This window comes from Marmota marmota, unplaced genomic scaffold, assembly GCF_001458135.2.
Source record: "Marmota marmota marmota unplaced genomic scaffold, marMar, whole genome shotgun sequence".
Taxonomy (NCBI): Eukaryota; Metazoa; Chordata; class Mammalia; order Rodentia; family Sciuridae; genus Marmota; species Marmota marmota.
Genome location: NW_026000136.1, coordinates 5720582 through 5745185, shown reverse-complemented (window position 1 = coordinate 5745185; position 24604 = coordinate 5720582). Strand labels below are relative to the sequence as shown.

General features: G+C 50.2%; 1 protein-coding gene across 9 annotated transcripts in view; it reads right to left on the bottom strand.

Annotated features, from left to right (window-relative positions):
* Positions 1 to 24604, bottom strand: part of Mad1l1 (mitotic arrest deficient 1 like 1) — a 352396-nt gene that overhangs the window by 256015 nt on the left and 71777 nt on the right. For 6 of the 9 annotated variants that reach the window (XM_015502048.2, XM_048785331.1, XM_015502050.2 and 3 more), the window contains one exon: positions 23543 to 23629. The exons of the other annotated variants lie outside the window; for them this stretch is intronic. In XM_015502048.2, the coding sequence (XP_015357534.1) occupies positions 23543 to 23629 (87 nt within the window). The remainder of the gene's footprint in view (positions 1 to 23542; positions 23630 to 24604) is intronic. 9 annotated transcript variants of the gene reach the window in all.

Sequence of the window (24604 nt, the reverse complement as noted above, 5' to 3'; positions counted from 1 at the left end):
CTCCCATCGGTCAGGGAGGACTAAGTCCAGAAAAAAGGCCACTAGGAAAGGGAAACCAGGAGGTGCTGGTCTCCCTCCAAGAGAGCAAGTTGCCCAGCACCAACAACCTGACCAGATCAGGACAGCATGCCAACCCCACTCTGCCAAGCTTCAAGAGAAGGCCACAGTGGAGATCGAGATGAGGGACCCCTATAGAAGGGTCTTGGACTGGCCTTCTCTCCAGACCCAGAGCCTGGCCTCAGCTCATCAGTCTTAAAGAACCAGGACTGGAGCAGCATCAAGGCAACAATACTAGCAGGACCCTCAGAGGCACTGCAAGCTGCCAGAGACACCTGAGCTGCTGGAGATGCCAGGCTGGGGTTGGTCAGGAGGTGGGGAGGGCAGGGAAGAGGCGGTCACCTGCCACAGGGGAAGAGCCAGGTACCCGGCTCTATGGAAAGCTGGTGTGCTATAACAGGAGGGGAAGGAAAAGGTTCCTCTCCATGGGACCATGTCACGCAGACAGGTCAAGTGCTGTTTCCAAAGGCTCCAAGAGGCTCCCCGGCGACACCGACGGCTGCCTGGCAACATCGCTGCCTTTGTGCGTTTGAATCCCTCACCTGCCAGTGACAACAATATTGAAGGACCTCACAAAATCCTCCGAATACCAGCCCAGGCAACTGCTCTCATGAAGGGAAGACACGTGGCAATCTGTCCCTCCAGAGGCCACTGTGAGGAAGGTGGCAGGCAACCCTCGACCTCCTACTGAGAGGAAGACAAGCAAAAGAGATGCATGGCTGGACTCGCTGGCTCCGCCTCTGCCCGGGATCAGGAAAAAAAATGCAGATCCAAGAAGAGGGATCTGCAGCCTGGGCACAGCTGACAGCCTCCCCCAGGGTCCTGTCTAGAGACAACGACGGTGCTCAACATATCCTCCACTGTCAGAGGTTAGACAGGCAGGAGGCAGGTCAACAGGCACAGAGGGACTCACAGCGCCCATGGGACATGCTGCCAGGGCAACCCTGACAAGTCTGGAAAGCCATTCTTTTGGGGCTCAGCAGCAAGTGAACAAAATGTCTCACTAGGGGAAGGCAAGTCCCAGGATGGCTGACAGGTAAGCAGGCACCAAGGAGCACAGGAGATGCTGCCTGGCAGTGACCTGCCCACCCCAGAAGCACCTTCTCACTGTCAGAGGATAGGGCTCCAGGGAAGCTGAGGAACAGAAGCTCCTACTAAGACCCCAAGGGACCTGCTCATCACCCCGCTGACTGGCCTCCAAGACTACCTCAGTCTCTGTCTGTGAGACCCAGCACTGTGCCCCTACTCACAAAGCAGATACCCTCCCTCCTCCAGGGTTTCCTGTTGTTGGTGGCTCTGCTCCCTTAGGGTAGAAGGCATATGGGTATATGTGTCTTGACTGAGCTTCCCAAGGCCAACCATGGCCATTGACTGCTGCAGGCCACGCAGCGGGCAGACTTCAGCTTGGTGGGTGATATGACTGGTAAGGGCTCAGCCCACCTCTGGCATCCTGTTTCCTACACTCACTCCAGTTCCCAGAAGATGCAAACTCCTGCCTCTGCCAGCAAAGCTCAGGACTTCTCTGGAAAAGGGCCTGACAGACAGCAATGAAACCTGAGCTGCCAGAACAGAGAGGAGGAAAACTAAGTGCAGGTGGAAGCAGCCCTGTATGGGCAACACTGCCCACTGTGGCCCCCCTGGTGCCAGCGTGCTGGAATGCCAAATGTAGCACAGAACCCTGGAAGGTCACATTTAGTCTCGGAAAACTAACTTTTGAAGTTATTGTTAAATTAACACTAAGTTACCTTATACAGTAAATCATAAAAAGTCACAGATGCTTAAGATAGATCACAGAATGGAAACAAAAGGCCCCACTTGGGCAGCCAGGCAGGCAACTGGCTGGGTTGAACAACAGAGTCCACTGACAGGCCATCAGCTCTGGCCTGGGCTGTGCAACTGTGCCAGTACTTCATGGGGCCAGAGAGGGACTTGCCCAGTTCCACAGGGCATCAGGCCAGCTCTCCAAACCTAGAACCCTTCCATTCTCTAACAGCCTCCCCCAAGAATTCTTCAGAGGTCAGTGAGTGAGCACACTAGGGAGTCTGGAACTAAGAAGCGACTCCAGAGGCAGTTCTGTCTTGTGATCCGGATGTCTTCAAAAAGAGACCTGTGTCCCACAAACTGATGACTCCCTCTCTGAAACGCCACAGTTTCCAAACACACCCATGTGTCTGATGGCTCCTCCTGAACCTGGAGCTACTGACAGGAGAGGAGGACAGCAGCTCCCTTTGGGTCCTCACAACCAGCCAAGCACTTGTGGACATTCATCATAGTGGACACTCAGGCAAGGGGTATTTCTAGAATTCTCCTCAGATAACCTGGACAAAAGACTTAGAAACAGACAAGAGTTCCCAGGTCTGGCAACTCACAAGCCCCTCACAGCTCTAGCCCTTTATGAGAGGCTGTATTAAAATGGTTTAAACACAATAAAATCTGTTAAATTTATAGCAAGAAAATATGGAAAGGCAGTAAAATTAGCAGAGCATAGAAATGAGAGGACACTAAACATCCCTGGCGCTCCAACAGAAGCGGACAAAAAGGGTACTAAATGGAAGGAATGAGGAATTTAAATAAATTTAAAATTCATAGTGCCACTTCCTCCTCCCTACTGAGCTGACCCCTGGAGACAGTTGCCCAGGCACAGCCACATTCTTGCTGAGGTTCCAAGTGTTCCCACAAATGTGCCACCCAGAGACTGGTCTGAATCTCCCTGCCTGCACAGCTAGGCTGCAGGCTGGGGAACTGTAGGGCCTCATGGGTACCCTCCTGTGCCGCCCACCTCCTTAAAGGCCTCAGATGGTGTCCTTCACCCTAGCACTAGTGGCATCGTGGGGCCAGGAATGCGGCAAAGACAGCTCCTCACCTCAGCCCCTTGGGACACAAAACAAATCTGCTTCCCCTGAGAAGCCACTGGCATTCACAGAAGCCAGAACTGCCACCCACACAGCCCAGGGACCCACAGGTCGAAGGTCCTGGTCAGGATGGTCACTGTTTCCAGAGCGATTCTGGGGAAGAGTCTGCTTGTGCCAGTGAGTGTCAGCATCAGAACCAACCACGCGACCCCTGGCGTTCAGTACAGCCTTCTCACCCCTCATGATGCCGGGGGAGTCTCACAGATAGGAGAAAGGACACATGGGCATCTGTTTCAAGAATCTGACCCCTGGGTAGCTCTTTCTCTAGCTCTATCTTACCTGGTAACTGGTTAATTTTGTTTTACATTAGTAAACATTATTATTTAGAGAAATTTTAGGGTTACAAAACAACTGAATAGGAATTAGGGTCCCCTTCACCTCCAGCTGCTTTCCCCCAATATCAACACCTTGCCTTAGTGGCCTATATTTATTACAGATAGGGAGCCAAAACAGATATATTGTTACTAACTAACGTCACAGCAACAGCTTACACTGGGGTTCACCTTGTGTTATATACTCTATGGGCTTGGGCAAGTGTATAAAACATGCATCCACCATTAGAGTACACAGAGTAGTTTTGCTGCCCTAAAAATCCTCTGTGCTCCCCTCATTCACCCTTCCTTCCCTTCAACCTGACAACCACTGATCTTTTCCTGTCTCCACAGTTCTGCCTTTCCCAGACTGCCGCACAGTGGGGACCACACAGTGGATGGCCTTTTCAGATTCTCTTCTTTACTTAGCAATATGCATTTAAAACTCCTCCATGTCTTTTCATGGCTTGATGGCTCATTTCCTTTTAGCACTGAACAATATTCCATTATCTGGGTGTGCCACAGTTTATTTATCCATTCACCTACTGAAGGACATCTTGATTGCATCCAGGTTTTGGCAGTTATGAATAAAGCTACTATAAGCACTCGGGTGCCAGCTTGTATGTGGACATAAGTTTTCAACTGATTTGAATAAATTCCATAGGGTGCAACTGCTGAATCATATAAATGATGTTTGGTTTTGTTTAAAAACAAACAAACAAACAAACAAACAAAAAAACGGCCACTGTCTTCCAAATCTCTATTCCCACCAATAAAATGTTCCTGTTTATTTACATCCTTCCCAGCATTTGGTTTGGTCAGTGTTCTGGATTTTAGCCATTTTAATCACCATACAGTGGTATCTCATTTTAATCTGCAATGTCCTGATGACATGTGATGCTCAGAGTCTTTTCATGTGCTTATGTACCATCTGTGTGTCTTCTTTGGTGAGGTGTCTATTCAGATCTTTCACCCATTGTTTAGCTAGATTTTTGGTTAAGAGTTCTTCATGTAGTTTAGCTAATGTTCCTTTATGAGACATGTCTTTTGCAAATATTTTCTCCCAGCTTGTGGCTTCTCTTTTTATTCTCTTGACAGTGCCTTCTGCAGAGCAGGAATTTTTAGTTTTGATGAAGTCTAGCTTATCAATTATTTGTTTCATGGATGGTGCCTCTGGTGTTGTATATTAAAAATCATCATCAGGGCTGGGGTTGTAGCTCAATGGTAGAGTGCTTGCCTTGCACATGTGAGGCACTGGGTTCGATTCTCAGCACCACATAAAAATAAGTGAATAAAATAATGGTACTGTGCCCACCTACAAACACACACACACACACACACACACATATAACATCATCACCAAATAGCCAGATTTCCTCCTGTTACCTTCTAGAAGTTTTAGAGTTTTGTGTTTCACATTTAAGTCTTTGATCCATTTTGAGCTAGCTTCTGTGAAAGGTGGAAGGTCTATGCCTAGGTTTTCTTCCTGTGGTGTCCAGTCGTTCCAACACCATTTGTTAAAAGGACGGCTCTTTCTCTGAGCTGCCTTTGCTCTGCTGCCAAAGTTGACTGTACTAGCGAGGGTCTATTTCTGGGCTCTCTAACCTGTTCTGGTTTGTTCTTTCACCAGTACAAACACTGGCTCCATACCCAGTCTTGCAGTCGGATAGTGTCAGTCCTCCAGCCTCATTCTTCTTCAGGGACACGTGGCCCATTCTGAGCCTCCTGCTTGTCCACACAAGCTTTAGAGTCTCTCACAAAATAACTCACTGGAATTTGGAATCTATAGATCAACTTGTGAAGAACTGATGGCTTCACAGTATTTCATCTTCCCTTGCAAAACATAAAATTCTCTCCAACTACTTACATCTTTGACATATTTTCATCAGAGTTTTTAAGTTCTCCTCATATAGACCTTGTATGTATTTGTATCCAGTGTGGTGCTAACGCACATGGTATTGTTTCTCATTTCAAACCCCAATAGCTCCTGCTGGCATCCAGGAAAGCAGCAGACCTGAGCGCGTCAGCCCCACGTGCGACAGCCTGGATCGCTATGCTGCAATCTGAAGCACTTGTTAGTTCCACGAAGTTTGGTGATTGTTGTTGATTCTCTGGGGTTCTCTGCATAGACAATCGTGTCACCTGTGAACAATGACAGTTTTATGTCTTCCTTCCCAACCTCACACCTTTTACTTCCTTTTCCTGTCTTACTATATTAGCTGGGACTTCCAGTGAGCTACAGAACTGGAGTGGTGAGAGGGGACATCCTTGCCTTGTTCCTGAACTTGATGATGATGATTTTAATTTCTTATTTGATTCTAAGATGGAAATATTTGAAAAGCAGTAGGAAATTTGCTTCTCTACCACAACAAAAAAAATCTGCCATGTAAGCAGTGCCAGTCACCTCTAAGACGGTGTGCATTCTGCAGCTCTAGAGAAGGCTGTCCTCGCTCGGTAAAGACTAACCTATGACTCACAGATGGCCCCACTGTGCCCCAGAGAGCACCTGAGGCTACCCAAGTCCTGGACTCCACAGAAATCGGAGGGGGTGACCCTCACATCCGGGAGCCTGGCCCACTGCTCCCCTGGAACAAGATCTTCTAAAGAAAAGCCACCCTGTTCCTATAGACTGAGCCACCCACCTCCAGCCACCCAGACACTGGACAGCAGAAATGCCTTCTCAGAAAAACCAGGGGGGCTATCTTCCAGATGCCAAAAGACTGGTGATCTTGAATTCCAGATGGAGGGATACCACAAAATCCCTTCTAACTCAGGTCAGAAGTTTAAATAGGTACATCAGAGAAAAGTGTGATCTGCCTTAGGTGTGAGGGACAGTGGCCCTCCCTTTGGCAGTCGTCAGTCCACATGGGGACAAAGCTAAGCACTATCAAAGTGGGAGGGTCATTTGATGGCATGGGTACTGGGTCAGCCACCTGCACATCTACAGGAGGCCAGAATTTCTTAACAGCCTTCAACAAGGCAGACCACCACGGCAGACCGGGTGTGGACAATCCCCTACCTTCCCTTCAAGGAAACTCTGAGGAAAGGTACAAAAATATAAAACAAGGGCATTTTTTTTTTCCTCTGAACCTTGAAGCATTTTAAGAAAACACATTTTTCAAAACAGTGAATATTCTCAAGTAATAAGTTGTTTTTAATGAAGTTATAAATTTAACAAATATTATCATAAGTGTTTTATTTTTATTTCTAAAAATGGTAAATGTTGTTGATGTGACCCCCACAAATAAAGCCTCTTTGTTTTCAATAACTGTTTAGCGTCAAGGCCCTGAGGCCAACACAGCAACACCGGTGAAGGGGAATGAGGGTGTCTATGGGCTCAGGGTCCATACTGCGTCTTCACCCACCAACTCACTCTGAAGAGGACCCGTATGCACTCCTTACAAAGAGGAAGGTCACAGAGTCCTGGCTCTGGACCCCGAACATCCTCATGGCATTGCCTCATGTAATCCTCCAGCAAGTAGGTGGGACCTGCGAAGCTCTGGCTTCTGGAAAGCGCAGTCAAGAAGAGGACCCACAAGTCTACCTCTCCAGTCCCCAACGAGTCCTCTTGCCTACCCTCCCAAGCAAAGGCCACCCTCTGGTGAGAGTCATGCTCTCTACTCCAGCTAGAGCCTCGTTCCCTGCCCCTGCAGTGATGTGCACACAGACAGCTGGCACTCACTAGCGCCAAAGTCACAGTCATGGCTACATCAATGCCACTTTTTCTACTGACTGCTCGACTGTGTTTCTTGGCCCCAATATTTTAAACAGGCCATAAACACTGTTCTCATGACCCAAAGAAGTGATCCATCACTAAGCAAGCTTGAAAAAGCACCACCTGTAAGAGGCAACGTGAAGAGGGCGAGTACAGGCTTAGGAAATAGACAGCCCTACATTTGGACACCAGCGGGAAGCAGCCCCATGACATTGGGGAGACCACTGTGGAATGAGAGGCTTGCTATCTGGCCCATAGAACTAGTGCAAGGACCCCAGTATGGTCATGTATGAGCTGCTAATACCCAGGGGGACCTAATAAACATGTGCTCCTATTCTTTCTCCAGTTTCGTAACAAGATCCAGAGACCCCCTTGAAGTACTTGGCACCAACAGGAGCCCTGTGCCAGTCCTGACACTGCCCTCACACCTAGTCCACCCACAGACAGACAAACAGGCAGGCCCTGAGCAGGGATGCGGGAATGGGAGGCCACAAGACAAGCACTGAGCAGGAGGGGCTGGGTCCAGCTCTATCAGCCCATCATGTCCCACCTCTAACGTCTCCCAGGGTTGATGCGACAAGACTGGTTTTATGCTTTTCCAAATAAAGAAGGAAAGCGTACTTAACTGCATGACAACATCAGAGAATGGCCACTTACACTCGTACACTGAGAATCAATACATGTGTTTTCCTGGGCTTGTTCATGGAAAGAGCCAGCAGCAGTGGGCATCACAGCTGAGGAGGAAGCTCTCTGGCTCAGGACTTATGAAGCTCAGTTATCAAGGAACTTGACCAAGGCTCACAAGAGGCACTAACTACTGGTGGATAATGCCCTTGGCACCATAGTGCTGTGCAAATGTAAGAAGATCCAGGGCATCCACACTCTCAAGTCACCCCAGAAACTGCTCTGGCCTGTGCTACCAGGGTACCACTGCTCAAGGCAAGCCAGGCAAGCAGTGCATGAGGGCAGCCACCCAAGGCCATGATGACCACAGTTATGATGCCAGCTGTCCTTTAAGTTTCTTTGTGCCAGATACTGTTGCTGGTTCCTGATCACAGAGCAGCAGGAGACCTATGTCGCACAGCTGAGAGCCCAGGACCACACCCCACGCTGTGCTCTAACCCCAGGCCACAGTACCCAGAGGCGGGAGGCTGAGATCAATGCGCAGAAGCAACCAAAGATGCAGTAGCTGTCATGGGACTGGGCAGAAACACACCACAGCTTAATTTTTTTTAAAGTTTTACAGTCAGTCAGAAGGGGCTGAGTTTAGCACAAGTTCCAAAAAAGGGTACATCTCCTCCCCAGGGGAAAACACTCTTCCCCCCAGGCACACTGGACAAGTCTGTCCTATTGCATGGTTTCTGTCCATACCCCACGCTACCTGACATTTCTAGTGACCAGGCACATACTGACTGCAAAGCCCAGCCACAGATGTGTGTGCGGGCAGAACCTGAGCACATGGGACAAGAGAAGGAGGCTCCAGCAAGCAGAGGGTGGAAAAAAAAGATTTTACTGACAAAACTGAAGGAAAGAACATCACATGGAGGGGACATAGACACATAAAGTCTGTAGCATGAGATCGGCACGGTCTTGTCCATAGCTAGTCTTCTGGCATGGCAGCTGTGCAGCTGGCCCTACCTCCACTCCAAAAAACCCACCCCAGTCACTGATCCAGCTGAATGCCAACTACTGATGTGACCCATACCTCCTACAGAGCTGCCCTTAACCTTCAAAGAAACCAACAGAGGCTGGGATGAAACCTTTGTTGCACGCAGGGAAACTAAGGCCAAGAGAGACAAGTGGGATGCAGAGCCAGCCTGGGACCAGTGGCAAGGACTACACACCTGCTCCTCTGGTAACAACAGCTGCTATTCCCTGAGCACTACTTGGTGCCAGCAGCCTCCAAGACCCTCCCTTCCTCAACAGGCTTGACCTGGTTTTCCAGATGAAGCAGCAGCAAAGTGTCCAGAAGCACTTCTCATCTCAGGTTCCACATTCAGAAAGAAGCCCTAGAGCCCAGTCATGGCAGGCCCAGCCCCCGGGCTCTCAAAGTCAACACTGCAGTACAGAAGGAACCAAGCAGCAGGGGAAGAACGATCCAGCTTGGCCTATCTGCCGGAGAGCATGGTCAGTGCTATGCAGATCGAGAGAGGACCAGGAGCCACATCCAAACAGGATCTCAAGAAGAAAGGTTCCAGGAACCTGGAGCACGCAGCACCTCTAAAGACAGCTGATTTCTCCCACATGATGGCCCTAGCCTGCGCACCACCACAGCAGCACCCCACCCTATAATGTGCCTGCCTCTGACCCACCCTGCTCCAGCCTCAGCTCCAGACATCCTGGGTCACAAGGGACAATCCTGCCTCCAGGCAGAGGTCTGCATCCAAGGCTGCCAAGCAGGGTGAGCTGCCTGTCCCAGGCCCAGCACTGAGGCACTCCTTCTATCTTTGACCAGCATGGCTGCCTCCTCTTGCTCTGGCCCACAGGGGTCCCGGCCCTGGGAGGTCAGATTCCTGAGAAACCTACGAGCCAGGTAAGGAAGCATGCCTGCACATCCAGGCAGGATGGAAAGGGGTGCTGTAGGACAAGCCAGTACCAGGTTCTCTGCTCAGAGGATGTGACAGCAGCTTGGAAGCCAGTGTTTATCCCCTAGTGTACCAGACACCTAGTGCCTGGAGGAAGCCAACTCCCTATCCCCACCCTAGCACTGTAGGCCACATGAGACAAAAACCAGCAGCACTTACTAGCTTCTGGTGGTGAGAAAGTAACACTGCTCCATGGGGTCCTTCAAGAGCCCAGCACTGTGCCCTATATTCCAATGGTCCCCAAGGACACAGCAAACCTATCTTATGGTTATAACTGCAGATGAAAGAGCTGAAGACAACTTCAAAAACAGACTACACAGCTTGATTTTTCACTTTGCAAGTAGTGCTTCTTGCTGCAGCTTCTTTAAAATTTTAACACAGTCAAACTTACCTTTTTGTTTTCTATGGCCTCCAAGGTGTTGTGGGTTAATATTTGAGACAACAAAAAATAACTTCATGTTTAAAAAATAAATAAAACCAGACTAGAGATCAGGGAAAATCTGCATTCCAGGTCTGATTACATCCATGACGTAGGTGGAGTCTCTTCCCTGTGCTCTGGTCTGTCCTCTGGGTTCTCTGAGGACTCTTCTAGTTTGACATCCATTGCTCAAACTCTAAAGCAGCCTGCGCCTACCTCTTGCCATGCACCACCCACCAGCCAGGAGACTGCAGCATGTTTCTGCAGGTTCAAGGCCCTCAGCTTCTGTCCTGAGGTACCTAGTCACTCCCTGACTTGTGCTTGACCCACACAAGATCCAAGCTGGAGGCAATCCACAAATGTCAAGCTCCTCACCTGGCAAACACCAAGGGGCAAGGCTCAGTTGGCACCCAGGTATAATACCAGCAGCTGCTTGAGAAGCCCCAGCCTGTTCTGACCCATGACCCTCAGAAGGATGCTGCAGGGAGAGGGGAGCAGGTTCCTCTCCCTTCTAAAAAAGAGGATCATGGCATGGAGGCTGCCTGATCTTTCAAAGCCCCAGCTGGTGGCAGCAGAGCAAGGAGGGTCTGCAGCCAGTGCAGGGACAACTGGTGACAGAAGCACCTCTAACAACAACCACCAGGAGGAGAAGGGAAGTGTTGGCATCACCACTTCCAAAATGATAAGCTTTATCTGCCTTGGACTTTTTTGTCCAAAAGAAGGGAAAGGGGTGGCATGGGCAACTCCCATCCCTAAGTCCAAGCAGGGGGCAAGGTCCATACCAGGAGAAGCCCTGAGGCTTGACAAGTCTTAGAGCCCAGCTGCAGGTGGGAAACATTGGGGGCACCACCAGCCTCTGCACTTGAGCAGGGCAGGACACACTGGCTCCTGGGATAATTTTCTATGGCAACTGCGACAGAACTAACCACTTTGAAAGTGACTGCGCTATGGGATGAATTTTTTTCCAGTGCTTGAATAAAAGGGGGAGTTTCACATTTTATCCACTTCCACATCCCTTAACAATAAGAACTTATTTAAAAAGCCATGAATATGTAAATGCCATTTTAAATATGGAAATGCAAAACATGCAAAGCAACAGTCTGAGTGTGAAATATTAATGGCATTTTGCCTTGCCAAGGAGACAGAACAGGAGCTGGCTGAGGTGGCAGGCTCAGGAACCCTGGCCACCTCTGCTCCCAGGACGACAGAGAGTGGAACCCACACAGTCACAGGAGGGCAGTGCCCCTGCCCAGAAAAGAAGCACGTGCATCCACCCATCGCACACAGGGCCCAACCCCGGCCCACAGCTGACCTCCACCCCTACGGAGGCCAACCCAGGATAAGCCTCGACCTCACAGCTCATCCAAACAGACCCCATCTCCAGTGCCAAACCACCGGTAGGGCTTGTCGGCGGGCCAGGCCACATGGACATGAATCCCGTCAAGGGTGTTGATGAGCCTACATTTTGCTCTGGAGCCTAGGATTAGCTTGACTGACTCTCTTAGATGGGACCTGGGCTTGATCTCACGCCTAGAAACAGATAGCTACAGGCTGTAACAGGAAGACAACTCAGATAGGACCTTTGACGAAGTCAAGGAGAGGCTTGCCACCATACAGGGTCACAGACCCTCCCACCTAAAGAGAAGGCAACACAAGCCCCAGGTCCATGTCTTGACCCCACCCTGCACTTGACTAGCACTGACCAGGAAAGCACTAGAGGACCAAGAAGGCACAGCATAGGATGGCAGTGAGAATAATCCCAGGGAGGCCCCTAAGACAGAGGCCCACTCACCTCGAGGACTTTCTGCTCCCTCCAATTGACAAAATGTAGAGGCTTGATACCAACCCCCTTGCTGGGAGGCCATGGAAAGAGGCTCTTGCTGGGAGAGAACAGAAGTAGCTTCAAATGCTGCAGGCACCATCTCACGTCCAATCTGAGCACTGCAAGCAGGTGCCAGCACTCTTCCAAGCTGCTCTACATTGAGGCCTAAGGAAGGTCCACCTCCGCCACACAGCCAGCTACTGGGATAGTGCTGTTGGGCTCTCTTTTCTTGCCAAAAGCCTTCGGCAAGAAGAGAGGGGCTAGAGAATCAAGAGGACACGCAGACTACAGTGACAGGCCAGGAACCCAGGGTGTGCAGCACCTTGCAGTCTGGATGTTGGGAGGCAGCAGCCCTGCCACAGCCACCAGGTGGGACCACACAAGTGTGGCTGCTCCTCATGTTCCCTTGAGCAATGCAGCCATGGGACACTCGATATGCTAAGGAGACAATATAAATGTGTGTGATGCAAGACAGCAGGCATGGGGACAGTCGGTCACTGGGTCTGTCCTACAGCAGAGGAAACCAACCAGAAAAGATGACTCTCCCAAGGGTGTACTGAGACTGACAAAAGCTGCATCACTGAGCTCCTGAAGGAGGCCAGGTGCCGTGCTCAAGGGCCACACTCTAACCCCATCCTGGGAAAGACAGGGCCTGCGGGGCCCTCACCTGAGTCCCAAACCTGGCTGGTTCATCAGGCTGGGCACCACTAAGCCTGAGCTGCATTCTGCACTCCAGGCTGCCACTGGTCCCAGAGCAATTTGACCTGGGAAGCTAACACTGCCATACGCAGCAAGCAAATCAGTCACTGTCCAGGTGGCTCCTGGGAGACAGGCCTAGCATTAGTCAGCCCAGGTGCAAAAGAGACTAGGCAAATACAGCCCTGGTCTTACCTACTGCAGCGCCAATGACAAGGGCCAGGAAAGGAGCAGGACAGAGAAGGATCACACAGGTCTCCATTGCCTGCTGGAGCTCCCTCAGCTTCCCAGGAGGGGATCACAGAGTCTTCTACCAGGCAGTGGGCAGCACCAGAGCCCAAGCCTCACTCCCAGGAGTGGCCCTCACACCTTTACACAACCTGGGCCTCCAAGCCTGACTGCACCCCAGGAACTGGCAGTTCTAGAAGACCCTAGCTAAAGCTAACAGCAGTAGGTGCTTCCCCATAAGACAGCCAACTCAGAACCATCAGATGTCACATGAGCTTTAGCACTGCAGGAGACGAGACCAAGGCCAAGTCGCCCAGTTGCTGTCTTCACCTCTGATGCTACTTTCTATTTTGTTTCATGTCTTCCCCCCAAAATTCCAAGAGGTCAAGTGGACAGCAAAGCTCTTACGAAACAGGACACTGGGCCCTTCCTCTTCTGCACAGACCTGAGCAGAAGCAGTTTCCCAGGTGCATCTGAGGGGAAATGAGACAACTCGTCACCAAAGCACAAAGCAAAGCAGGAAAGCACATTCTCAAGCAGGACACCACGCTAGTAGTTCTAACCATTCACCGGCCACCACAGGAACAAACAGGCCGGAGCAAACAGGCAGGGGGTGGCTGAGAGCTGAGAGATGCTGCAGAAAGGAAAGGAGCCACAGGGGCCAGTGCAGGCCAGCCACAGGCGACACAAGGTGCCAACCCACAAACAACCTCAGCTGCTGACCAGAACAGGCCATCCAGCAGCTGGGAGGAGGAAGAGTGGGTAAAGCAGGAGGAGGAGAGTGGATGACCCCGCAGCCCACAGCCACTTTAACAAGATGGGCCATACAGGAACCCACAGGGTCACCCTCACTCTCATAGAGCTATGGGACACCTGGGAGAAGAGTAGATGTTCATTTAGTCACCCAATAAATCTCTCTTGGGCATGGATTAGGCACAGGGGCCCAGTGAGCACAGTCCTGCACACCCCGAGTTCCCATTCTAACTGGGAGAATACACACACGGATCTCCAACAAGCTAATGCCTGAGCAGAGACCCCCAAGAAGGTGAGCCAGGGCAGAAGCCCCAAGGCAGGGACAGGGTCAGCACACTCTAGACCAATGTAACTGCAGACAGAATCAGAAAGGCTGAAGGGACCAGCAGGTGAGGGCAGAGGTCACAGTGCCATGAAGCATCAGAGGATGTGTCATGGCTGTCGGCCTAGGGAGTGAGGCGGGGATGACCTGTGAGCCCCCTAACTGCTGCTGCTGCTGCTGCTATTGCAGGACCCTCTGCTGAGCACAGAGCAGCTCAGGAGGAGGCCACGAGAAGCTGACAAAGGGCTGCAGGGCAAGTAGTGTACCCCTCCACCAACAGAACCCAAATGACTTCCTGATGGCTTGGACGGGGATGGGAGAAAGGCCAGAACAGTCAAGGAAGGGACAAAGTTCAAGGCCCATACATCAGGAAGAACAGTCAGACCATTCACTTTTGTCATCTCAATGGCTCATTCTTCACTAAATATGGACCATGGGCCAGAACTACACTCTCACCAGAGTCACAGTGAGTAAGATGACTCAGGAATGGCCCTAATCCAAGGGAGGCAAGTTAGACAAACATAAAAGGAAGGCAAACTTAATTACATAACATACATTCTAATGAAAAGCGTCATCTAGATGAGATCTGCAAAGGTCACAGAGGAAATAAAAAGCTAAGAACTAAAGAGCGTAAGTATAATTAGGGGAGACAGGTCGGGAAGGCAGAGTCAGGGTGGGGCACGTGTCCAGAGAGTAAGGAGAGCAGTGTGGAAGAAATGGGGAATGTGAAGGGTCGGCAGTGCCAGGAGGCAGTGTGCCCACACAGAACCTGTGCTCCCTACTAAGAGCCCTGGGAGCCAGAGAAGGGCTTAGCTGTGGGGATAACACACCTTGACTTTTAAAGGTTCCCTCAGACAGTTGCATGGAAAGTAAGTGGTAGAGAGGGCAAGTATAGAAAACAGAGTCACAGATTCTTGTCAATCCAAAGAAAGGTGGTGACAGAAGCCTAGCGTACATTCTTCAGGTGAAGAAAATAGTTGCAAAGAGTCCAGGAGCATGTGCTTCCACGAGACGGAGAACCCATGAACCCCAGGAAGGATAGGATGCCAGTGGCCTGAGGGGACCTGGCTATCGGTGCCAACAGAGGGAACCATGGGCCCCAGACCTGGAAAGATTAAACGCTGGAGGCCTGTGGGAACTGGACCATCAGGGCAGACACCAGGGATAGGGTTCCAGGGGCCTGTGGTGACTGGGCCACTATAGATAAAGGTAGCAACATAGAAACCAAGGGTGTGGGATAGCATCTCTCTGGGGCAGGAGCATAAGTCAATGACTCTTCCTTCATTCAGAAGCGATTGAGCAGGGGCCAGCCTGTGCTAAGTATCAAAAATACAAAAGGGATCATATTCCCAGCGCCTGCACTGAAGCAACAGGAGAGAGAGCCAGCCAGGCTTAATCTCCAGACTCCAGGAGGCGCCTGGCAACAGTCAGCACGGGGATGGCTATCTGCACGCCAAGTCACAGGTGGAGAGAAAGTCCCATCTGCTGGGTCACTTCCTTGCCACATCCTGGAGAGGGGAGGTGTAGGCTTCTTGGGTGGTCCTCCCTGGACTCACAGCAGGTCTCTGGCTCAATAGTTGGGACTCAAGACCAGCATCTCATGTAAGAGCTTGGCCTGGCACCACCAAGGACTGGTACAGAGCCCACGGGGAGCAAGTACCACTGTGTCTCTAAAACAGGTATGGTTGGGGGGCAGGGGAGTGTCTTTGAGGACACATGAAAACAACCCGTCAGACACAAGCTAGCCTAACACCTTCTGCAGAAGTCAATTTATATTAAGTGCTATCAAAAGCCAAATGGACACCATGAGGCCTCTTGTCTATGTCCTTGACGATCCAAGGCGCTAGCCTGTGCCAAGACAGAAACTGGTTTGATGAGCATGAGACCTGGCGGGCAGCAGCTGTGGGAGGCACTCCAGGCCAGCGCAGGCGGCCACGCCATCACTGACTCTGTTCTCACCCACCATATCTCCCAGAGGAAATCCCACCCTCCCCATCTGATATGTACCCATCACCCAACCTGACACTGCCACTGGCCACACACATTGATGTACCTTGTTGTCTGTGCCACCCACTGGGAACTCCCAGTTCTATACCCCAAACACTCGGTTCCTCAAACACTGAAGACAACAAAAGACAACCATAGCAACGAGCCAACAGCTTGCCTGCTGCACCAGGCCCCATCCTGTATCCTGCAGAGGGAACTTCACCCTCACAACCCCACCAGAGCCACCCTCACCATCGCCATTCTGAGAGGCGAGGCAGGGAAAGGCTAATTAAATTGTCCAAGGACAAAGTGCCAAGATTCGAACACAGGCAGCCCATGTGTGGAGTCAGTGGGAACTGCTCACCATCACCGCAGGTACAACGTGACCCCCACTCAATGCTCAGAGCACGCAGCCCAGCACTCTGAATCTCATGTGCCTGTCACTGGCTTTGCTGACTCTGAACAGCTTGAGAACATCATAACTCATGGAGACATCGACTGACAAAGGTGACATGGTCTCATTAAACTACAAGACAGTTTAAAAGGATGGCTTAACTACTTTGGACAAAGAACAATTGAAGAGCCATATTAAGAATTATGGCTGGGGCTGGGGATGTGGCTCAAGCAGTAGCGCGCTCTTCTGGCATGGGTGCGGCCCGGGTTCGATCCTCAGCACCACATACAAAGATGTTGTGTCTGCCGAAAACTAAAATGTAAATAAAATATTACAAAAAAAAAAAAGAATTATGGCTATAGGCCGGGCATGCCTATAATCCTAGCTACTCAAGAGGCTGAGGCAGGAGGATCGCAAATTCGAGACCAGCCTTGGTGACTCAGTAAGAGCCTATCTCAAATAAAAATAAAAAGGACTGGAGATGTATCTCAGCGATAGAGCTCTGGGAATTCTATTTCCAGTACCACTGGGTGGGGGGGAACAGTATTATGACTATGATGATCTTAACTCACTCTCAGAAGACAACAGAGAAACCAGTGCCTAGTCAGGTAGTCTGCGATGTGGAGGGGGTGACAACCTTCCACTGATTTACTCTAGTCTCTCTGCTACATAAGAACACATCTCCTCCACAGGCTGCCTGGGCCCAGGCCCCAGGGAGGGGCAGGGAGGTGGCCCCAGGGGAAGGTGGTCCCAAAGCAAGTATACCAGCTCAGCCCATCCCAGGATCAGGAGGCTCTGTGGACACCTAGGAGGGACAGCAATACAGGTGCTTCCAGCCTAGTCACCCTGGCAACTGCAAGTAAAGGCTCTTCTACAGAGGCAGCAAGACATGACCTTCCAAACTGCAGCCATCCCAGTGAGTGCAAGTCTGGGGCAGAGCAGGCAATATTTGATGGCTGATGGGACAAAGGCTCATGAGCCCCAAGTGCCTGACCCAGCCAGCTGGAGTGGCCAAAACAGATAGGCAGGTACCAGCTCCCTGTGTCCACCATCCTCGGCTGCTTCTCTCCACTTGGCCTTAGAGCCAGCTCTGCCTTAAATCAGAATCGAGGAAGGTGACCAAGGCTTCAGCCCAGCTGGACAACACTGAGTGCACAGGATTCATCACCCCAGGCCCCAGTGAGGTAGAGAAACAAGTCACAAGGGCCTGGATGGTACGTGCCAGGTGCTCTTCAGGAACCTGGGCAGCCTATCTGGACAGTGTTCAGGAACCTGGGTCCCACCCTCAAGTGACAAGGGTCTGGATGGTATATGGGTGCTGCTCAGGGACCTGAGACATAAGCTCTGGAGAAAACGGGCTTGTGTTCAAGTCCTGTCTCCACTACTTCCTAGCACATCAACCCAACATTCAAGTGTCACATCTGCAAGCCGGGATTTATCAATGTGACTGCTCCAGAGCTGTCTTTAAGGTTCAAGTCAGATGCTGCACGGGAAGCACTTGGCACAGACTTCATTCAGGCAAATGCCATCGATACTGATTGCTCTCATAATCACCCTTGTCATCATCATGATTACAGATAGGAAGCAGAACCGTGGACTGTGGCAGGCCCTGAGAGGCCCTGTTCCCTCCACCACCCCTCTTCAAACCATAACCGTTATTTCTAGGAAAGGAGAGAACCCCCAAGTAGCAAGATCCCTAGAATCCCTGCACAAATTTCCCAATCTTAATGGTTCAACATTCTCCAGAGCACAGCAACCTGTCACCCTTCAGGGTCTGAACAATGACAGCATGGCCACAGTCAGCCTCCTGCCCCGCCAGCAGAGCCAGGGGGTATGTAGTCAGGTCTGGGCCCCTGGGACCCCTGGACACTAGCAAGCCCCAGCAAGGGCAGAGGGGGCTCCAGGATAGCCCTTGGGGAGCCCTGTGCAAGGACAGTAAGCACAGGATGCATCCAGACCTGACCACTCATTCTAAATGACTCACCTGTCCCCAGTCCCATAACTAAGAAGGATGTTATCAGACTCCAAGAACCAAAACCAAGACAAGGACAGCAAAAAGGGCAAGGCTCCTTCACTATAATCAGATTCCACCCAAAGAGGAAGAGGGTTCTGAGACAGGCCCTGGAGACCCATTCACATCCATGATTGTAGGACCCCTGAGCAACGCGTCCAAAGATGGAGAAGAAAAGAAAAACAGAGTGGGCCTGGACTGGTGGTTCATGATAGGACTCACATGGAAATGAACACTCAGATCTCCTTAAAGCACTTCCTACTGCCAGAGCACAAAAGCCTTATGAGGTGTGTATGAACACCTTGCCCTTGCTCTGCAGAGTAAGAATCTACCTCAACCCCTGGCTGCACAGCCAGCCAAAGGACCTTTCTTTGCCACATGATCACTGACAGCCATGAGGCACCAGGTACACAGCCCTCAGAACAGCCCTACAGACAGACACTCCCTTTTGAAATAAGGAAATGCACTGGAGTAAATCCACATCTACTCAAAGTAGCACCTTCCCACCTCCTGCCATGTAGAAGGACTCATGAAGCTTCCTGTCCCTTCAATGGCAGACATGATCAAAAGGAAGCACAAGCCCCACCATCAAGCTTTCCAGACCCCAGCTCTGTGGACTCAGAACACTAAGAGACAGAATTCCATGGTGGTGCACACCTGGAATCCCAGAAGTCAACAGGCTAAAGCAGGAGGACTGCAAGTTCAAGGCCAGCATGGGCAGCTTAGGGAAACCCTCTCTCTAAATAAAAAATAAAAAAGGACTCGGGGTGTAACTCAGTGGCAGCAAACAGAAGCCCTAGGTTATATCCCCATCACCACAAAAAAATAGTAATAATGATTTCAGTCCAATGTAGAGTTCAGAATCGTGCTGTACCAGTACAGCAGCCAGAAGCCACATGTGTCTCAATGCTAGAAATACTTTCTCATTCCTAGCTGGCTGGCGGCCAGCAGGTGGCTCTGGGGTACAACATCATTTGATCTTCCCTCAGCATCCGTTAGTGCAGGATGTTCAATGTCCCTACACCTCATTCACACAGCGCTCAGGTCAGAGCCGTGCTTAGAGGCCGACCCCACTCAGAATTCTTCCTGCTGGGAGAGTCACAGTTCTGCCCGGAAACAGGCCAAAGTCTATTACATAACTACCGAGAGGCCAAGAGAATCCTGAACTACCACAGCACACAGTGAAACCTCAGGTAGGAAACGGACCTGGAGGACCCACTGACTCACTCTCTGGTTTCCAGCTTCGCAGTGACAGACACCACATTACTGAGACAGCACACACAGGAAGTAGCAGTCTTCTGTCAGATCGGCAAAGGAGGAAAACTGAGACACCCAGGTGAGTGCTGCTCAGGAATGAAGGGTTTCTGCTGCTCTTGGCAGAGCAACATTTGTCTTCTGAAGGCCGAGCTCCTGGAGATCTGCACGCCACCAACTGTCCCACTGCAGGAATTCATCCTAAAGAATCAAGGACCGTGCTACAAAAGTCTATGACAGGGCTGGGATTGTAGCTCAGGGATAGAGTGCTTGCCTAGCATATGGGAGGCACTGGATTCAATCCCTAGCACCAAATATAAATAAATAAAATAAAGATACTGTGTCCATCTAAAACTAAATATATATATAAAAAGTCTATGACAGCAACATTTAAAAATCCAGAAAGGGAGCAGATGAGGAGGAAGAAGAAAAACACCCAGTAGTGGGCCCGTGAAGTACAGGGTAGCCACAAAATGGCATATTAAAAAGCTACTAAAATGAGAGGAATAAATGTTCATTCACAAAGAGGACACAATCGATGGCTTGGTTTTCACAGTGGGTAAGAACACCTGCATGACGGGAGCCCAGGCCACTGGTCTGCACAGCCATAGGAAGCATGGGACACAATCACACCCCATGACACTGTAGTCTCAGGTGGACCATGTGTCGGCTCTGCAATGACTACACATCACCCAAGGAGACAAAGCACACCCCAAAAAGCCCTTTCCAGAACCTACGACCACCTGCTGGGCACTGGCCTGGCATCTGTCTGACTCTACCACATTACCTCCTTCCCACTTCATCTGAATTTTTATCAAATTGCCTTTAAGAGATCCATGGAAACATACCAGTCTTACAAGGTCTCCATAAATACAATGGACACCTTCCACCTAAGGCTAACACAGTCAGCTCAGGCCAAAGCTGGAGGAAGCCATCTCAACCACCAAGGCCAGTGCCACCTTTGCTTTAGGATCTGGGAATAAACAAAAGGGCAGGACCTCTCAGTCCCAGCACACAAGTCTCAGCATACAGGGTCTCAGTTCTATCTCCTGAGTACCAGAGGTCCCAGGTCACCCCCGTAGGGAACTGTCCACCCTCATCAGAGTGGCAGTCTCAATGCCTGATGGCTACCCACATCCCTCTCCCCATCCATCCCAATAGCATGGTTCTTGGCACACCGATCAAGCCAGGCAACAAGGTGCTCGCCAGCCCCATTCACAGCTAACACTGGGCTACAGGCCATATCACATGTCCCACATGAAGCCGGAGCATACAAGGCCAACCCAAAAAAATAAGTCAATCCTCAAAAAACATTCCAAGCAAGGCTGGGACAGCTGTGGGGCCTCATGTCCCCTCCCTGAAACACCACCACAAAGGCACCACAGCACTCACTCTACAGATAAGCATGGAGCACCGGGCACATCCACAGGATGCCCTGAGGCTCACATCTCCTCCTAGGGCAGCTGCACTGACTCTCAGAGGAACTTAGGGCACCTCCTGGGAGGTGGACAATGGGCCAGAAGTCTTGCAAACCACCTACCTATGGCACAAGCTGCTTCCTGAGACACAGACACCATCCCAAACTGATCCAAAAGAAAATCCCCATTCACATCCACAAACAGAGGTGATGTTGTGCTATATGCAGATGCCCCCCCACCTTTCATGGCTCTCTGGGTAGATACGTGATCTTGTGGCTACTGGTCAAAGTAGAAAAGTGCCTCATGGCTGGCAGGAGAAGGATGCCAGCGAGTGCCCTTCCCTTAACAGTCCATTCTGTTTCGTGGAGTGAAATGAAGAAGCTGGAACAGCAAAGTGTTAAAGCTTTAATTCCAAATCACTTTTCATGCCTGTTTCATCTGACAGTGGCTTTGAAAGCAAAAGGCAATCTTTATCATTTGAGCTTTTTAAAGTAATTGATGTTATTATGTCCAACATAACCAAATGCTTCTAAAAGCTGATTTTCAAAGTGACATCAGTCCCCAAAATAAGAAACCCTTCCTTCTGGCTACTAATAAATTATTAAAACACATCTGCACAGGAGGACAAGACTGAGGTTTAATAATCAATGGTGAAGAGGCTGGCTCCAGGCTCTCCTCACAGACTCACCTGCCAAGCAGTCAGTCCATCAGGACACCCAGGCCTCACATCATGGTCACTACTGCAACTTCTCCCTGTGGCTCTGCTCAAGGCAGGAGCCCAGTCCCATGTGGTTTTACACCCACTAGATGTAAGCTCGAACCAGACAACTCCTAGCTCATGGTGGAACTCCATCTTTTCTATCACTGACTGGTCTAGGACAGGCACATAGCCCAGTTTTGGCCAGTGAGGGGCATCTGCTGGATAGCAGTCCTAGAAAGGTTTCCTTGTTCCAAAAAGACCCAAGAAAGAGGCCTCACCTTTCTGCCTCCTGACACCCAAACCTGGGCAGGAACTTCAAAGCCATAAGAGAAACCAGGCTGACCAGACGGCTGGCAAACAAATGGACCATAAAAAGCAGCACAACACATATTCTGGCCTTTGACTCAGTTTCTGGCGAAGTTCTAAAACTCTTGGGAACTTCTGGGTGGCGGGGAGTCCTTTCTTAGTAAGGAGTTGGGTTTCTACTAATAAGGTGACTAGGACAGGCCCCTACCTAACCAGGAAGGGGATGAGCACAGAAAGACCAGTGATTAGAGCTGAGAACTCTCAGCCCCACTCACCAGCCTGGAGAGGAGGACTGAAGACTGGGTTGAGGAAACTCTTAAACAGCAAGATTCAGGAGCTTCTAGGTTGGTGACCACAGAGGGGGCGCAGCTGGTGAAAGCAAGGAAGCTCAGCACCCAACTCCTGCCCTATGCGCCCTCCCATCTGGCTGTGCCTGAGCTGGATCAGGATAGTAAATAAGGCACTTTCCTGAGCTCTAGCAAGCCACTGGAATAAGTCAGACTCTATGTATGTATAATATGTCAAAATGCATTCTACTGTCATGTATATCTAAAAAGAACAAAGAAAAAAAACTAAAGAGGGGATCATGGGGCTCCCTGAATTTGTAATTGGACAGAGTAGGTAACCTGGGAACTAGTTAAAAGGACTGGCATCTGCATAAACCTACAAACTCTAAGAAATGTTGGAACTGAACTGAATCATAAGACACTGAGGTGGTGTCAAGACTGGAGAAGCAGAAAAGAACACAAATTTGGTGTCAGGAGGAAAAAACCCAACACCAGGCCCTGGGATGAGGTCCTGTAGCCACCCATCTCTGGGCCTCCTTTGGGGCTAAGAAAGAATGTGCTCACTGTTCAAGCCAGGTGGCTGAGATTTTTGTCACCTACAAAGGCCTCAGATGGTTGGCATACTCTGTAGGTCTTCCATGAGGGCACAAGTCTACACACTTGCACCCCCGGGGGCCAGGTTTCTACACTATGACAAGGTCATTCCAAGCCCACACACCTCTAGAAAGATGAGAATAGTCCTGATCCAAGCAGGGACCCCCAAGTCAAAAAGCCAAGCCACCAGAGAACCAGAGGTACATGTTGTCAGAACAGTCACAGTACCCCAAGCGGAGTCACACTATCACACCATGGGACTTGGAGCTTCCAATCCCCCACCATCTCAGACCAAGGCAGAACCAACAGTAAACCACAGCCACCCGCAAATGCCACATCTCACATGTGGTTTGAGGTTATTCCCCAGGGCTTCTCAGAGCAGCGGTATTAGAGTCAGAGCATAGCAGAAGGTCTTCAGGTTACACATGCACTGTCCTCAGAAAGGATCAGGGTAGTTGTCAGGACCCCCTGGCAAGTTCTCATGAGGGCTGTCATAGAAGGAGCACACCCAATGCTCTTCCGGGTTTCCTGTGTGGCAATGTGCTCCCCCGTTACACACATGCCCTACCACCCATGAGGTCCCCACTAGAGCCAAGCCAGGCCTTTAAATCTCCAAAACTATAAGCATACCTCTTTCTCTAAAAAGTACCCAGCCTCAGATACACTGCTATAGCAATGAAAATGGACTACTTTACCCAGTGAGACAAGAGAGCATCCCTCTGCCTAAGCCCAAGTGCCCAGAGCACATGCATCCCCACAGACACCTGGTCTACCTGCTGGCAATGGCACTGTTCTTCTCCTTCAGGGCAAGTTCTCGCTGTTGCAGCTCAACGACAAATCTGGAGAGGTCCTCTGGAGTCCTGAGAGATAAAGAACACACATTCAGTTCCACCTGTCCCCAGAAGTGGGCCTAATTCCACATCTGGAATAGAGGTCCAAAACCATGCCATTTAGAGACCAGGATGAGTAGTCCATCATGTGACCCACGTGTGAGGCAGAGAGCACTAACCACAGCCCGAGTCCAGCCACAGCCCACCACCAGCCATGCAATAGCAGCAGGCTACCTTCATAAGCCTTGGCTTTATTTCACCTATAAAAACAGGGTGACACATAATGGTGTCACCATGCCAAGGAAATGATATTCACAAAGTGCTGCCCAGTTCCTGGCATGGAAATGACGCACAACAGCTCCTATCTTTGCTTTTCCTCCAAAACAGCTGCATGCACACAGAGTTAAGAGTAGTAATGGGGGGCTGGGGACATGGCTCAAGTAGTAGTGCGCTCACCTGGCATGCGTAAGGCACTGGGTTTGATCCTTCAGCACCACATAAAAATAAAATAAAGGGGCTGGGATTGTGGCTCAGCGGTACAGTGTTCGCCTAGCACGGGCGGGACCCGGGTTCGATCCTCAACACCATATAAAAATAAAGGCATTGTGTTGTATCCATAAAAAAATAAATAAAAATAAAAAATAAAGATATTGTGTCACCTAAAGCTAAAGGAAAATAAACATTTTTTAAAAACAGAGCAAGAGTAGTAATGGCATAGCCCCACACGTGTGCTGCTGCATGATTCTCAGAACTATTCCAGATTCACTGTCCCAGTGGATGCAAAGCAGTCCTATTCTTTATGTTTCCATATTTCAATGAGGAAATGGAAATTCAGAGATGCCATCTGGCTGTCCACAGTCCACTTGGTCCATGAGCTTAAGTCAAGGTGAGCCACATCTTCTGATTAGTCCACAGCAGAACATATCCCAGAACTCTTGGTAGCTTTACAAGTAGCATGACACACATGTGGAGTGCACAGCAAGAGCTCTCAACATGGCATGGTAG